General features: G+C 41.6%; 1 protein-coding gene and 2 long non-coding RNA genes across 6 annotated transcripts in view; 1 reads left to right on the top strand and 2 right to left on the bottom strand.

Annotated features, from left to right (window-relative positions):
- Positions 1-14,473, bottom strand: part of MICAL3 (microtubule associated monooxygenase, calponin and LIM domain containing 3) — a 213,191-nt gene that overhangs the window by 2,974 nt on the left and 195,744 nt on the right. For all 4 annotated transcript variants that reach the window (XM_081879580.1, XM_081879581.1, XM_081879582.1 and 1 more), the window contains 2 exons: positions 11,477-11,527; positions 1,303-1,368 (listed from right to left, as the gene is read on the bottom strand). In XM_081879580.1, coding sequence (XP_081735706.1) covers positions 1,303-1,368; positions 11,477-11,527 — 117 coding nt within the window. The remainder of the gene's footprint in view (positions 1-1,302; positions 1,369-11,476; positions 11,528-14,473) is intronic.
- LOC309352060 lies at positions 2,188-5,275 on the bottom strand. The gene is made up of 2 exons (XR_014161073.1): positions 5,148-5,275; positions 2,188-4,826 (listed from the first exon to the last, which is right to left on the bottom strand). It is a non-coding gene; the product is annotated as an uncharacterized lncRNA (long non-coding RNA).
- LOC309352063 lies at positions 7,612-10,887 on the top strand. The gene is made up of 2 exons (XR_014161077.1): positions 7,612-8,816; positions 10,345-10,887. It is a non-coding gene; the product is annotated as an uncharacterized lncRNA (long non-coding RNA).

The following is a 14,473-nucleotide window of genomic DNA, read 5'->3' as shown; positions in this document are numbered from 1 at the left end:
GTTATGGAAGCCCAAGGGAGACACTCTAGAATGGGGATGGTCAGCTACCAAGTCAGATCCAGCTACCAAAGCATTATTATCTGCTCCTGGTAGTGCTTATCAGTATTGGATGGCACTGACTAATGCGTCATTTGTAACTGAGGATGTCTTTATGCAGCAAGACATTATTTCCCATCATGGTCAAGAAAACAAAGTGGTCCAGAGGTTCTTGGTGGCCCTGTTCCTACCACTTATTCTCAGGTACGAGAATTCTCCTCCTCTTCCAAAACCACCAACACAGCTCCAGAACACAAGAAGCAAACATACACAGTACGAAAATCTCACCCTAGCCAATCATGGCTGTGGATGGCTATACCTATCCATTGCTTGGTCCCAATTAAGCCTCTCTGAGCATCTCTGCACAAGGTGCCCTCATAGCCATGGTGGAAAGAGAGAAGAAGCTTACACATGCAGATGTCCAGTGCATTGGAGCCATGAGACGCACTGGGGAATCTCCCCACCCTTTCCACTGTGAGGATAATCAGAAAAGAAACTTCTGCACAAAACAGCCAAATACATGTCAACACTGACCTATGGAAACTTTTGTTCATTTGTGGGATGTAGATATATTTTATTATTATTATTTTTAGACAGCCAATGAGCAGAGGGAGAGGCAGGGGTGGGGAGGAAAGATGAACACTTGATGAAAGCACACCATGAAAAGCAGAGAGAGTGGTTAGCCGAAGTTATACATGGCGGTCACATTCCACCCCTTTCCCCCCCATGCCTTGGGAAATGGAAACACTTCAGTGGGAATCTGGTTCCACTTGGGATAAAGAAGATGCTTAGCAAGATACGGACTGCAGGAGACCAGTCTAGATTATGGCAGATCAGGAGGTTGCCTTTTCAAAGTCAAGGGTTGTTGGGGAAACCAGTCATTACAAAAGACAGTACGTATGCTTTTAACCCTTTTTTAAAAGGAAGTAGACTCACATCCAACTCCCCTGCAAGATCATCCAACATGCCAAACAGAACCCTTAAGGCATGAAACTGATGCCACTACAGTCATTTCTGATCAATTGCGCCAATAAACTTCAAGACTATCCTTATCCCCACAATGCACAGCTGAAAAAAGGATACTGTACCTTTACGATCCTGCCAGACACACTTCATAACAAGGTTGTTATAGGGTTTCTTTGAGATTGAAGGAAAGAAAAGTTTGGCGGTGAGCCACTTGATATTGTTGCTAGCTCACTAGTGTCTCTACACCAATCCAATGGCGGTTTGGGAACGGAATGGAGGGAATGCAAGAAATTACATTACCTTCATGGGCACAGCAAGGGCAGAAGGAGAGAGGTCTACGGCGTGGTGTCCCGGCATTGGGCTCAACTTCAATAGAACCAAAGATGTGAGAGGAAGAAAGGAAGGGAAGAGGAAGTTGGAAGTGGAGAGGAAGAGAGGAGGAGAAACAGGGTGAAAATAAACAGACAAGCAAAAGGACAAAAAAGCACAAGAGTGAGAAAGAAAGGAAACAACAAGAAGAAGTAGAAAAGAAAATAATAATACAAGAAATGGAGAAGCAGAAACAAGGGGAACAGTCTACAGATGGAACATCCTTTGTCAACATGAATAATGGAGAAGAGCAGACTGTGGCACTGGGAGGGGAAACAGTGTGGGCCACAAAAGTTACTGGGATAATGGGGAAATGCCAACATTTGACATTTCTTGTGCTTGGTGACTTTTCACCCTCCATGTCACATGGTGCAGTTAAGAGATAAGAGCACTAAGAGGAGGGTGGACAACATTAAGTTTCTAAAAGACCAGGAGAGCAAATAGGTTTTAAAAGGCCATCTTGAAAATTAGCTTGGCACATTCCATGTGGTTTTTTTGTGACATTGTCCAAGGAAGTAGGTTGACAGTGGCAAGTATTATGTGTTTAGTAAACAAAGGCAGATCATGGCGCAAAACAGGACTGACTGCCTATGATGGGCAAACCAACCAAGACTAAACCAGGGATACAGAACCTGTTGTCTCCCTACTCCAAAAGATTTTGGATTCTCATTCACCCCAGTCAACATGGCCAACAGTCAGGGTGATGAGAGCTGTAGTCCAGCAGCTTCTGGAAGGCCAAATGTTCCCCTATCCTGGGTCTAACCAAAGCCTTGACCGGTATTTTACACGTATTCATGCATAGTTTGTATTTCTGGCCCTGCCAATATCAAGGGTAGACAGAAAGTTGAGGACTATGCCCCACTGGTATGTTTGTTTGTTTGTTTGTTTGTTTGATGGGGGGGGAGAAGTTTGAGTATGTGGCAATTAATTAGATATAACACAGTAAATTAACATTTCCCAAATTTCTGGTAAAAGAGGTAGTTTGTATTAAAAAATAATAAAATGGGAGGAATAATTCTCAAACTTACACACTCTGATGCAGAGAATAGCCTCTTCCTATGGGTTGGAACTTATGGGAACCATCAATTATCCAATGAATTCCTCGGTTTGGGAATTATTGTGGTAGATTATACATAAAGAGATGAATAATCTTATAGAATAGGGATGAGGAACTGGGTGCTGCTGTGTACAGAAGTCCCAGCAACCAGCTGATCACTGGGGCTTGAGTAGTGCAGTCCATGGTGCTTTGTTAACCCCCAGTGATCTATATGTTACAGAAAGACCTGTGGCCCATTGACTAGTCTGTGAGTAGAACGGAAGTGAAAGAAAAATGTCACTGTGTAATAAGGAGCGGCTGAATTTATAAAAAAGAGGACATTCATAACCCACTGGAATCAGATCTACATGCACATATAATGGAGAGGGAAAGCCTCAGTTCTCATTTACGAAGATAAGGTCTGGGAAGGGAACAGCTTTTAGAAGGGACCATCACAGAACTAGAGCAGTAACACACAGGACAGACCAAAGTTAAAAGGGAGGAGGCACATCAGTTTGCAAATAGTGTGTGAATGAGCAATGTGAATCTCTCAACAGGAAGAAACATGTATACTCAGTGTGAAAAGGGTTAAAAGTACATCACATATACATGTTACATGGTGCCCATCTGTAGGTGAAGACTCATCTTGTTTGAAGACATTCCACAGTATCCCCAGACAACTTTACTCTCTCTCCCCCCCCCCTCCAACAAAACCAAACAACCAACAAATTGAATGCCTTAAAAGTATTTTTGTCGCTTGGGAAAGAGATCCATGAAAATCCATGTAGTGTAACAATGCACACAGGTTTTTCTTTAAAGTGGCAATGCAATGGTGCTTTGTTTTACTTCACAGGTCTCCTTCAAGGCCTAGTCTTAGATAGATATGTATTCCATTCTTAGTATGTGTAAAAAATACAAGAATACAAGTGGGTTGCTTGGATTAAATAGTTCTAAAATGTACAGTCAAGCTGTACACCAAAGGAAATACTCTCTGAATATTCTTGCATTTGCCAAAGTTCTTCCTCAGTCATGATTAAGGTTAAGATGACCTTTATGTTTTGCTTTGAACTGGGTGGATTCCATGGTGTACTGGGCTGCAACTAGACCAGGCTTCTATGCAGATTCAGTGTGTATCAAGGCTATATATGGAGCTACTACCACTTCCATGGTTGCAGCAGCTTAGTTCTAGCTGCCACACTCAGTGATACAGATCCTGAATGAGTGGTGGGAACCTGTGGTCCTCCAGATGATGTTGGGCTGCAATTCCCATCAGTCCTGACCACTACTAGCTAGGGCTGATGGGATCTGTAATCCCACAAGATCTGGAAGGCCACAGGTTTCCCATTCCTGCTCCACATGCAGATGCCAGTTCACATAACAGTACCTCTATGCAAGCACAGACCACCTCCCAATTTTGAAGGCCACTGCATGGGATCTCACCTGAAGATTTCCAGGTGATATAAGAGTAAATTGAGCTTGGAGGCAAAACCACTGCTAGTGCAAACCATGGCTTGACATAATAGCTTAAGTGTCTCCATGGAGCCCCCGGACAATCCCCTCCGTCTATGGTGTAACTAAGTCAGTTGGAACCACAGGATACCCTCGCTCCCAGAGCTTGATACTGGAGTAAGCAGAGACGGGTTTCAAGAGATAAGGCAGACTGAAATATCAACTATGGAGGGTGAAGGTTCTTGGGCTTATTCCACCACATCGATAGGCAGGCCTCTTGCTACTATTGTCAATAAACCTATATCCAATAGCTACAATGTTTTTCCCAACAGTACCTGCAGCAGAAGCTAGACCAATAATAATAATAATAATAATAATAATAATAAATAATAATAATAATAATTTATATCCCGCCCTCCCCAGCCGAAGCCGGGCTCAGGGCGGCTAACAACAATAAAATAGAATGTCTTATAGAATGTCTAATAGAATGTCTTATAGAATGTCTTATCCAACTCCATGGATAATCCACAGAGAATATTCATAGCATCCGATTAGTAAAGATGTGTTGAATAGTCCATTATGTATACAGATAATTCAATAATATAAATGGATGAATCCTTTCTCCGCATCACTGAACTTAAAGCAAAAAAAGATCACAAAGGCTACTAGACAGCAAACATTTCTATTGCTCATCAGCAAATGCCTATATTAGCAAGTTATGTGTAGCACACAGACCGCCTGAAAGTACACTCAGAACAAAATGTCTTTACAATTTATAAAAGCTCCCATCGCCAAGAGATGATGATTCACCACTGGTAACTGACTAGTGAGACACTATTTAAAAGCCTGCAGCAATTTATGAAATACTACATATCTTATTGAAAAACTAGACTGATCTTGATCAACTTTTTGCTACGCCAACTAGGATCAAGCCGCAACTCAACTCACTTTGGGTTTGGTCAAGAAATGCCTTCAAGTACCAACCAAGTACTTGGTTATAAATTATTGGCCATCACTAAATTGGATCGGAAATTGATGATAAATGAGATTAAGAGAAACAAAAATTTGTCGGAGAATTGTTACACTATATTGAATTGAGTGGTTATAAATTTGCAAATAAGATGATAATTTGCTTGAAAAAAATTATTAACGATGTAAGTGGGAGCGGGAGACGTGAGGAAGTCCAAAGAAGTTATGAAATTTTGTTAAAACAAAGCAATGCTGTTTATTATCTTTGTATTTCTTTTATAAAAAACCCTAATAAATATTTTATATATAAAAAAAGAAATGCCTTCAAGTACCATGCAGCAAGGCATCAAACTTGAACATGATCACACCCTCCTTTTTGTTTTGCTTAGGACATGAACTGAAATAGATCTTATGTAGCTCAGATACTTGCAGAGTTCCAACACAAAGAATGCATCCAGCAAAAGATCATTATTTAGTGTATGTTTCCCAAACTAGAAACAAAAACGTCCAAGCTAAATGAATCTTGGAATCCAGTTCTATGCAAGTTTGCTTGCATAGTTCTGATGCAATGCACAGTCATCTTGCATTAACTGAACTACAGTTGTATCTTAGAAGTTGAATGGAATCAGTTCCGGAAGTCTGTTCAACTTCCAAAACCAAAGTGCAGCTTCTGATTGGCTGCAGGAAGCTACTGCAGCCAATCAGAAGCTGCGGAAGCCCTGTCGGACATTTGGGTTCCAAAAGAACATTCAAAACAATCACTTCCAGGTTTGCGGCATTCAGAAGCCAAAACATCTGAGTTCCAGGGTGTTTGGGATCCAAGGTACAACTGTATTACCATTGCAAAAAAAGTTGACAGTAAGACGCATGGGACCCAAAGATGTTACTTTATTACTATAAATGTCTCCCTTTTGTTTAAGCACTACAGGTACAGCTTACAGTGGATTATTGTAGGGTTCCATATGTCTGGATTTCCTGGACACCACGTTGTTTTGGCATTTTTGTAAAAAACAAACAAAAAACTCCTGGTTTTTGAAATATATTTAACCCTAGATTATTGCAGCACTAAAATAACTTTAAAACAGATAAACCCACTGTACAAATGCATGCACACATATGTGCACTGAATGCTAACACTGGATGCAAACCCAAATTCCATACATTTGGCTGCAGTTAGTCTTCTGCATATGTTACCGTATGTGATATATAATAAATATGAAACACCCCTTCCCCCCTTTTCACTGGATATTGATAATCAGCCTATAAGTGTGATGTATTCAAATCAGCATGCATAATGGCATCATAGGATCACTTACGTTTAGCATCAGGTGTTCCAAAACTCAAGAATTCACTCAAGAGTTGGAGAAGAGTGTCCTGCATTATGCATCACCAGGCAAAAAAGTCAAGTCAGGGAACTGAAGCAAGGGTGACTGCTGAACCACTGAGTAGTAGTAATAATAGTAATATTTATTAATTATTATTATTATTATTATTTGTACCCTGCCCATCTGGGTAAGGTGAATCCAGAGAGAAGTGGGGAAGTATAAATTTCTATTTGAGCCGTGTTTGATCCTCTGCATTTTAGTCTGAACATCTCTCTTGTGAACATCTGTCAGACCTGCCCCTCCATCTCTGATCAACTCTGTTTTATAATCAATTATACTTCTCCTTTCTTCCAGTGCAGGATTACTCAGCCATAAGCCTGGCATTGGCATCAAATGCTGATAACCATGTCTTCCTCCTGCTACAGAGTCCTTGGAACTGACTCCTTACATGCCAAGAGACCAGTACTGCCTCTACACTCCTTGATACTGTTGGCTACACCACTGCCTTCTTTTGCCCTGGTTTGCTAGTGCTTAAAAATAATTATTCCAATATCACTTAGAGACATCCAAAAAGATTCTGGCTACTGGATACATTTTACTATTACACAATAAAATTGAAAATTAATTTGCTATACAAGCTAAGGATAAAATTAACATGCATTCAACCCAATATCATCAAGACCTCCTGATCGTTGACCCAAGGTGAAATATTTCCCCCCCACCTCTATAATGACAGTTCTGAAGTCCCTGGTATACCAGAAGGCCTCTGCCACGGCTTACTACTAGAGTTTGCTCTGAAAGGACCTTGTGGTGTGTTCCTGAGCCACCACTGGCAGAGAAGCCCAGGCCAAGTCAAAGGGGGAGGCTGAATCAACCTCTCAGGCTTCAAAGACATTGGGGCCAGAAGATCCAGCCCAGGCAGCTAGTCAGTGAGGGAATGCACACTGTGTTGCTGTGTAATTATTGAGTCAAAGGCTTATTGTAACCAACAAAACTCAAGAGCAAAGGCTCTTACGGCAGACTCAAGCACCTGAAGCTGGTGATGGCATGGTTTGGGATTCTAGGCTATATCAGGCTTCATTTGGAGTCTGCTGCTTGTTGAAAACAATCCACCACCCAGCTCCTTACTTCTGAACCTGACTCCTTTGCCTCCCCCTGCTTCCTTCTTAGAGCTCATCAGTCGCTGAACCCTGGACCCCAAGCTTACCAATGCTGTCCTGGATTACTTTTGGACTAGACGGATCCCTTCTGACCTTGGTTTGATCCTGGCACAGCTTTCCGGACTCCCCTTGCTAAGGTCTGGTGCTTTATTGTGCAATCTGCCTCCACCTAACCCACTGACCCAGCTGGAGTATGAGTCTGACCAAAGGGTTTGGAGCTTAGCACCGATAGCCCTGAATGTAAACCACTGGAATTTCGCTTCCAATGATGGATATTGGAGTCCAAACCAAGAATAATGAACATATGCCCAGGGAATAGCAAGAACGTGGCTGGAACATGTTTCCTCCTTTATCTTGAGCAGAACCCATTGTGAATGCAGAAGTCAATTCAGGTTGAGACCCATTGGTGACATTTACGGGCAAGATGAAGGAGAGGACTTTCTGTCAGCGCCTTTAGAAGTATATATAAATTTTAGCATTTATACGGTGCTTTGTGAAGTGCCTTGGCTATTCAAACCAATCATCCTATTATATCTATTACAACAGGCACAGAAACGTATTATATGCAACCATTTAAGGCAGCCATTATTAAGCCCATACTTCCCCAAGGTGGCTCAGTGAGAACAGCAGAGGTGAGGTTTGAACCAGGGATTCCCTAGCTCAGCCTCTTAGCCCCTACACTACAGTGACTCTTGAGCACTCTGGCAGCCCTGTGAGGAAGTACTGAACAAACACCAGTCACAGAGGAGTATAAAAAGAACTAACACTACAAAGCCACGTGTGTCTTTTTCTGCACATAACACTGCATTTTATTTAAAGGGATACTGCCAAGTAGTGAAGTTTTCTGCTAGGGATTAAAAAAAAGAGAAAGAAATCAATACAGATTAAAATAATAATGATCTTCCATTTGGAATTGTGAATTATTACCGCTATCTGGGCTGGAGTTGAAACTAGCAAAAATAAAATAAAATAATGCCTTTAAAACCCCCAAAAGTGTAGGGAAGAAGTAACCATGGCTAATATTGTGTACATTTATCCAAACAGGAAATGTAGGGAACAAAAGGATATAATCATGAGAAGCAAATGAGATTTATTAATTTACTTAGGCTAGTTCTTTATGACAGAAAGTGAGGTTAGTTAACGTGAAAAACGACAGTGTCCCTTTAAATGACTCCGATGACTACTTTTTAAAGCCACTGTTAGCAAAAATGACAAGACTGCTCCTTCAAGAGGGAATTAGGAAGGGAAGGGGGGGGGGAGGAAGTGTGGGAGCTGCATCAGCTAGGAGCAGGACTTGTTAGGTGTAACTTTGCATTAACCCTTTTACAGCTCTGTCTGTGGGCACACAATGCCCCCTAGCAGCACACTTGGAAAGAAACCCCACATAGGCAGAGCACTGGTCTCCAGAGAGGAGCCAGCAACTCTTTCTAGCAGGGATGTGTCATTTTGCTTTGAGCCAGGGCTGGAGAGCCAACAGCATTTGCTCCACCTACTGATTGACTCCAGGTGAGTGGAGGCATGGAGAAAGGGCTTAAATCTTTCTGTTATCTCCCACAACATGTTAAAACAAGAAATAGTTTGGTGGCCAAGCACCTCAGGCACTCTCCAAACCGACCTCTGTATTTGGCTTCCATGTCAGCTGCTGAAGTATGGAGGGTGAAAACTGGCAGAGCATTTTGCTGCTCACAATGGGGAAGAAAGGGTCTATGTCTCCTTTGCATGGAGGAATGGTGCAAAATAATGAAAGGGGAACCCTTTGAGATTTGGGACTATGATAGGGCCAAGTTAGGAAATTCCTGGGGGCCTATAACTTCCTGGGCCACCACTTACCTATTTCTAAACTATGAGGGTTGAAACCACAAAACACTGTTGATCTCCTTAACCTGCAAACTGCCAGTCTGAAGAACACGGGTAGCTTGCTTGATTTTTATGGAAGTGACACAGCAATAGTTCAAAAACATTAGTGATATACAACAGTCACCTTAAGGAGACTTGGCAATACATCCTTCTGTCACCAACTCCCAAGGAGTAAGGACCAGAATTTAAGACACCTTGGAAAACAGCTGTAGTACCAAAGATGTGTTGAATCAGTCCTGCATGACTGGTAACCCACCATGTCAAATGTAGCCCACCAGGGTTTCAAGCAACATCTGATGTTTTGTTTTGCCCCAGACTGCAAAAACAGGAAGGCTATCAAGTACCTGCAATGTCATAATACATGACCAGTGAGCTTGATGGGACACAATTTGTGCTGGCCTGTGTTAAAGTTGTAATATTACTGCAGAGTGGGGGGTGTTCATAAAAAAGTCACTATACATGGGGGTGGGGGGAAGAAAGACCAAAAAGAGAAAAGAATAGGAACTATATCATGTTGGGGTGATCTTTGAGGATGAACGTTACACAAGGAAAGAGAAAGAGCCTGTGAATACCATCTGAGGGTTTGTTCAAACTCTTCTTTAATTTCAGAAATGACAGGGCATGTGTAACATTTGTGTACTCTCCTGGCCACCCATCCATTTGTAGGAACTCTAGCACTCAGATTGTAATTTGGCAGTGCGGATTAAGTGTGATAATCTGTACAACTTTCCCTACAATAACAGGTAACGGTATTTAAAGAAGCATAGCAGTTAAAAAGAAAATATAGTCCTTATAAAGTGTAACAAAGTGTGTTGAGGGGGCAGCTGTCACTGCTTTGAGGATTGGGAACAATCCTTGAGGGAGAATAAAGTATATAAGTGCTAGATTATCTTTGGGAAGAAAAATCTAATCAATAGCTTGGATTTACTTATCAACAAAATGCATAGCACAACTAAGTTGAGGGGCTAAACTGGAGGTGGCTAACCTATGGCCCTCAATCAGTCCCCAACAGCATGGCCAACAGTCAGGGCTAATGAGAGCTGTAGTTCAACAATATCTCAAAGGTTAGCTACCCCAGGTTAAATTATGAAGTTTGAAAAGAGGCCATGATCCAGAGAGCTCCTTTAGCTAAAGTCTTGTACATGTACCCCAGAGGTCCCTCTATTTTTCATTATAGCACCACCACCTGAAACTACATTCAAGCTACAACTACTTTTCACAGCAGACACTGACCACTGGCAAGAGCAGCAATCCCATGTCTCTCTTTCTCCTCTTCCTGGATCCCCTGCAATGCTTAGAAATTAAAAACATGCAACATATAATATTGCACTTCCTTGTCCCCCTCCATTTCATTGGCTGCCACAAAATGAATGTGAAGTCTTTCATTGCAATAATGTGGCACTACACATTTTTAAATGCCAGAAGGATAGTCAAATTAGAACACTGCGGCAAAAACACCTTAAATACTAACACATTTTTATGGCGTAACCTTTCATGGACTGAAATTCTTAAATGTCACCAATGGAGAGAGGAGGAGGAGATGACTCAGGGTTTTTTACCTCCATGTTTCAGAAATGGTTTCTCCAGTATTATTGTGTTGGAGGAAAAAGAAGGCACTCAGCTTACAAGAGAGTCCCCTGTGCATGCACAGAACTCAGCACGTGACACTTTGGATCAGGCCTCCAATGAATCCCAGAATAAAAAAGGAAAAATTTCAAAATGTGTACAAAAGACAATTTGTTGCCCAACGAATTTTGAGTATTAAACTTCTTTCTCAGGAAAGGTTATTTTAAGTTGGTGCAGAGGTTTATCCTGGTGGCAAAAGGAGTAAAAAAATCAACCCTTGAGAAGGGGTTTAATATTCAAAAAGTGATGAGAAAGAAATTCTCTGCACTTCTGCACATCTCTTCCACTTTCATTCCTGGTTTTTTTCCTACAGGAAACCAAATGGAAACCATTCCCGCTGCCCCCTGTCACTGGGGTGTTTTGCAAAAAGCCTAGACTTCATGTGACATTGCCCAATTGTGCATCTGACTGTTAACTAGATGGCTGGTGGTTCGAGCCCAGGGTCCCTGCCAACTCTGCAGTTGTGAGATTCTACGATTCCAAAACACTGCTCATTAAGGCCTGCTAGTTCTCCTCCGAGCTGGAAAAGGGGTTGTGCCCTAGCCAATCAATTAGGTGCAAGATTGGTTTCTTCTCATTGCTTGTGAGGAGCCAGGGATGGAAAGAAGTAGGTGGAGGGAGAGGGTGGCGGGAGCAGGTGTCAGCAGGGTTAGTGCCAGCAAAGAGGTTTCTGCCATACATACCACCCAGGTGCAAGTCGATGAGGTCACTGTAATAAGACTCTCCCCAATAGTCTACAACAAGGAATCGGTGAAGAGAGAGAGTTATTGGTTCAAGTACCCACCCCTGCTAGCCCTCCCCACTCCCTGCCCAGGATTCAAAGCACTCTGTAAGAGAAATTGCATACATAAGAGAAGCAGACAGGGAAAGAGAGAGACAGAAACAGAAGAAACAAGAAATCATGCAACTCTATAATAAATATATACACATACATATATACGGTATATACTGTAAAGACAGGGGGAGGATAAAGTATTCCCTGGTAAATAGGCAGGGAGGACAGGCAGGCATGGATTTCCAGGCAGAGAAGGAGAGCAGGCTGGACTCTGTATGAGGATTTGTCACCTATACTGGTTTGTATCAAGATGAGGCATTGCACTGTTATTTTGGGGGACATTAAGGAAGGATCCACAAACATTCTCCAGTAGGGAGGGAATTTGGGGAAAGATACATCTCCATTCAAGAGAGTAGGGGAAGGCGTTGGGCTGGGTCTTCTCATTTCATCCTTCTTTTTATTCAGCTACATCGTTTTGTGTCGGCTAAGCAACCAGAAAAGTACTAGGGTCTTCACTCTTGCAGCTTCTTTTTGGTAAGTTTTTTCACCTCCGGGGTAAATCCACAAACAAGCCCAATGGAATCTGGGATCTTGCATGTAAGATTGGCCTTGGGAAGGCTAAGGGCATAGCCAATTCTTTGGTAACTTTTCTCACACATCTACATTCCTGCGATCACTTTCCATAAATGGCAGATACTGTTTTATAGGATGTGTTGTCAGAAGTAGGAAACATGAAATGGCCACATGGGCCAGGGGTGTCTGGATTTGGGCAAGGAACTCAACACCACATAGCTAGGAAAAACTAAGCAGCTGCCATGCCCCTTCTGCAGAATGTAAGGGTTCTCCCCCTAAAATAACTATGTTCTACAAAGCGTCTCCATTCTGACCCAAACGAAAACCCCTCCAGTTTAAATAGGGCATCCAGTATGCCTAATAATCATGCCAATGTCTGCTGGGAGTATATAACATTTGGAAATCTTTATACATTCTGGTAAACTATGAAGAGCCTTATTAAAGCAGTAATGATGTATGCAACAGACTTTAGGGTCACTTAGCTCAAGAGAACAAAAATATGTATGGAAGACTTAAATCCTCTGAACTGCTCATCATAAAGGGTTTTCTTGTGTTTCTAGGATGACACTTTTCAAATTAATTTATTTCTAATCAGAAATAAAATGTCGATTGTTACTTTAGTTTCAACCCCTAAGAAGGAAGCACCATGACAGACTCAAGAAAATTGGTGTCAGAGTTTGTCCAATGCTCAAAAATTTCACTTGGGTCAAGATAGGTTTGGACCTTCTGTTATGCAAGCTGAGCCAGTTGGCCTCAGGTGCCAGATATTTTGGGGAAAACCATTAAAGGCCACCAAACTATAATTAATTATTATTACTACCAAGTAGTAAAGGGCACCACAGTCGTACCTTGGATCCTCAATGCCCTGGAACTCAGACGTTTTGGCTCCCGAATGCCGCAAACTCAGAAGTGATTGTTCCAGTTTGCAAACGTTCTTTTGGAATCCAAACATCTGGAGCTTCCTGCAGCCAATCAGAAGCTGTGATTTGGTTTCCAAATGTTTTGGAAGTCGAACAGACTTCTGGAACAGATTCCATTCGACTTCCAAGGTACGACTGTACTTGGATTTTCTGCCTGGAGTACCAAAGTGCATTGGGCTGTTTATGGAATGCACAAAGTATGTTCCTTTGACACATCACACAATAAGATGAACTTTAGTTTTCAATATATAAAGTAGCATAGAAAGTGTACAAAAGTGCTCCAGGCAGAAAATCACTTCCTATGTACAGTGTCTATGCTGTCTACATACGGCAAGGGCATGTATGCTGTGTGTTTATTACAACATGATAAGCACATCCCATGTCTGTTTCACCACAAGTGCACATAGTAGGAGAGCTTTTGTGTATTTGTCCCATGTTAAAGTGTGCATGCAATGCTCCTAACAGTAGAAGCAGTATCAATGTAGAATAAGTCTTGCGTGAAATGGACACAAAATTCTAATTAACTCATACACAAGGAAGCTGTTTTAACAATAAAGAATGGGTAGTTTGGGGAAGGTGTTCTCTTCCCATCTGCATTACCAAAGCAGAAGCTCCTTTTCCAGCAAACCTATTACTAGCCATTAAGAGAATAAGGCTTTGTAACTGTAGTCTGCAAGGCATATCAGTTTGGCCAATACTATATACACTGCATAAGGCAGTCAAGGTTGTTTGGACAGTATACAGAAATAAGTTACTGCTGATATTGAAGGTGTGTAAGGAAAAAGAGGTTTTAAGGCACATGAAAATCTAAAAAATTAATAATTCTCTCATCTCATGAAACAAGAGCATGCCCCATTAACAGTCCATTTTTCATGGGATTACTGAATATGGACATCTTTCAGCTATAAATCCTGAATTCAAAAGGCAATTATTAATACTCATAGGCACACCTGTGAGGCCCCCAAATAAGCCAACCTTTTCATTTGTCTCTCCCTCTCCACTTCCCCATCACATTTTAGATATCTAAAGCCATCTCTAATAATTTTCTGCTTGCCAAAGCACCACCACTGCCCATGAAGTGTGGCAAGTAAAGGCCACAGTTGTTTGCAAAGCTCCTCAAATTCTGATGACACCACCTATAAGGATGCTGGGGGACAATGAAATGAATGTCAGGTGACAAAAAAAAAAAGTTTGAGATGGCTGTAGACTGTTGAATGTAGAGGTGCATAATTCTTTCAATTCTTTTAAAACTATATACCTGCATTCATTTTATGAAACAATTTAAACAACAATATTTAAATAGTTGTAAAAGTATTCCAGGGATTAAGTTCGACTGAGTACATGATTTGGCCCCAGCTGATGCTGTGAGCTACCACTAGCAAAAAGCTGCACTCTGCAGTCCTACCAAAACA

The sequence above is a fragment of the Podarcis erhardii genome (assembly GCF_964252035.2).
Source record: "Podarcis erhardii genome assembly, chromosome: 10".
Lineage (NCBI taxonomy): Eukaryota > Metazoa > Chordata > Lepidosauria > Squamata > Lacertidae > Podarcis > Podarcis erhardii.
Note: the sequence above shows the minus strand (reverse complement) of the source record. Positions and strands in the feature narration are given on the sequence as shown.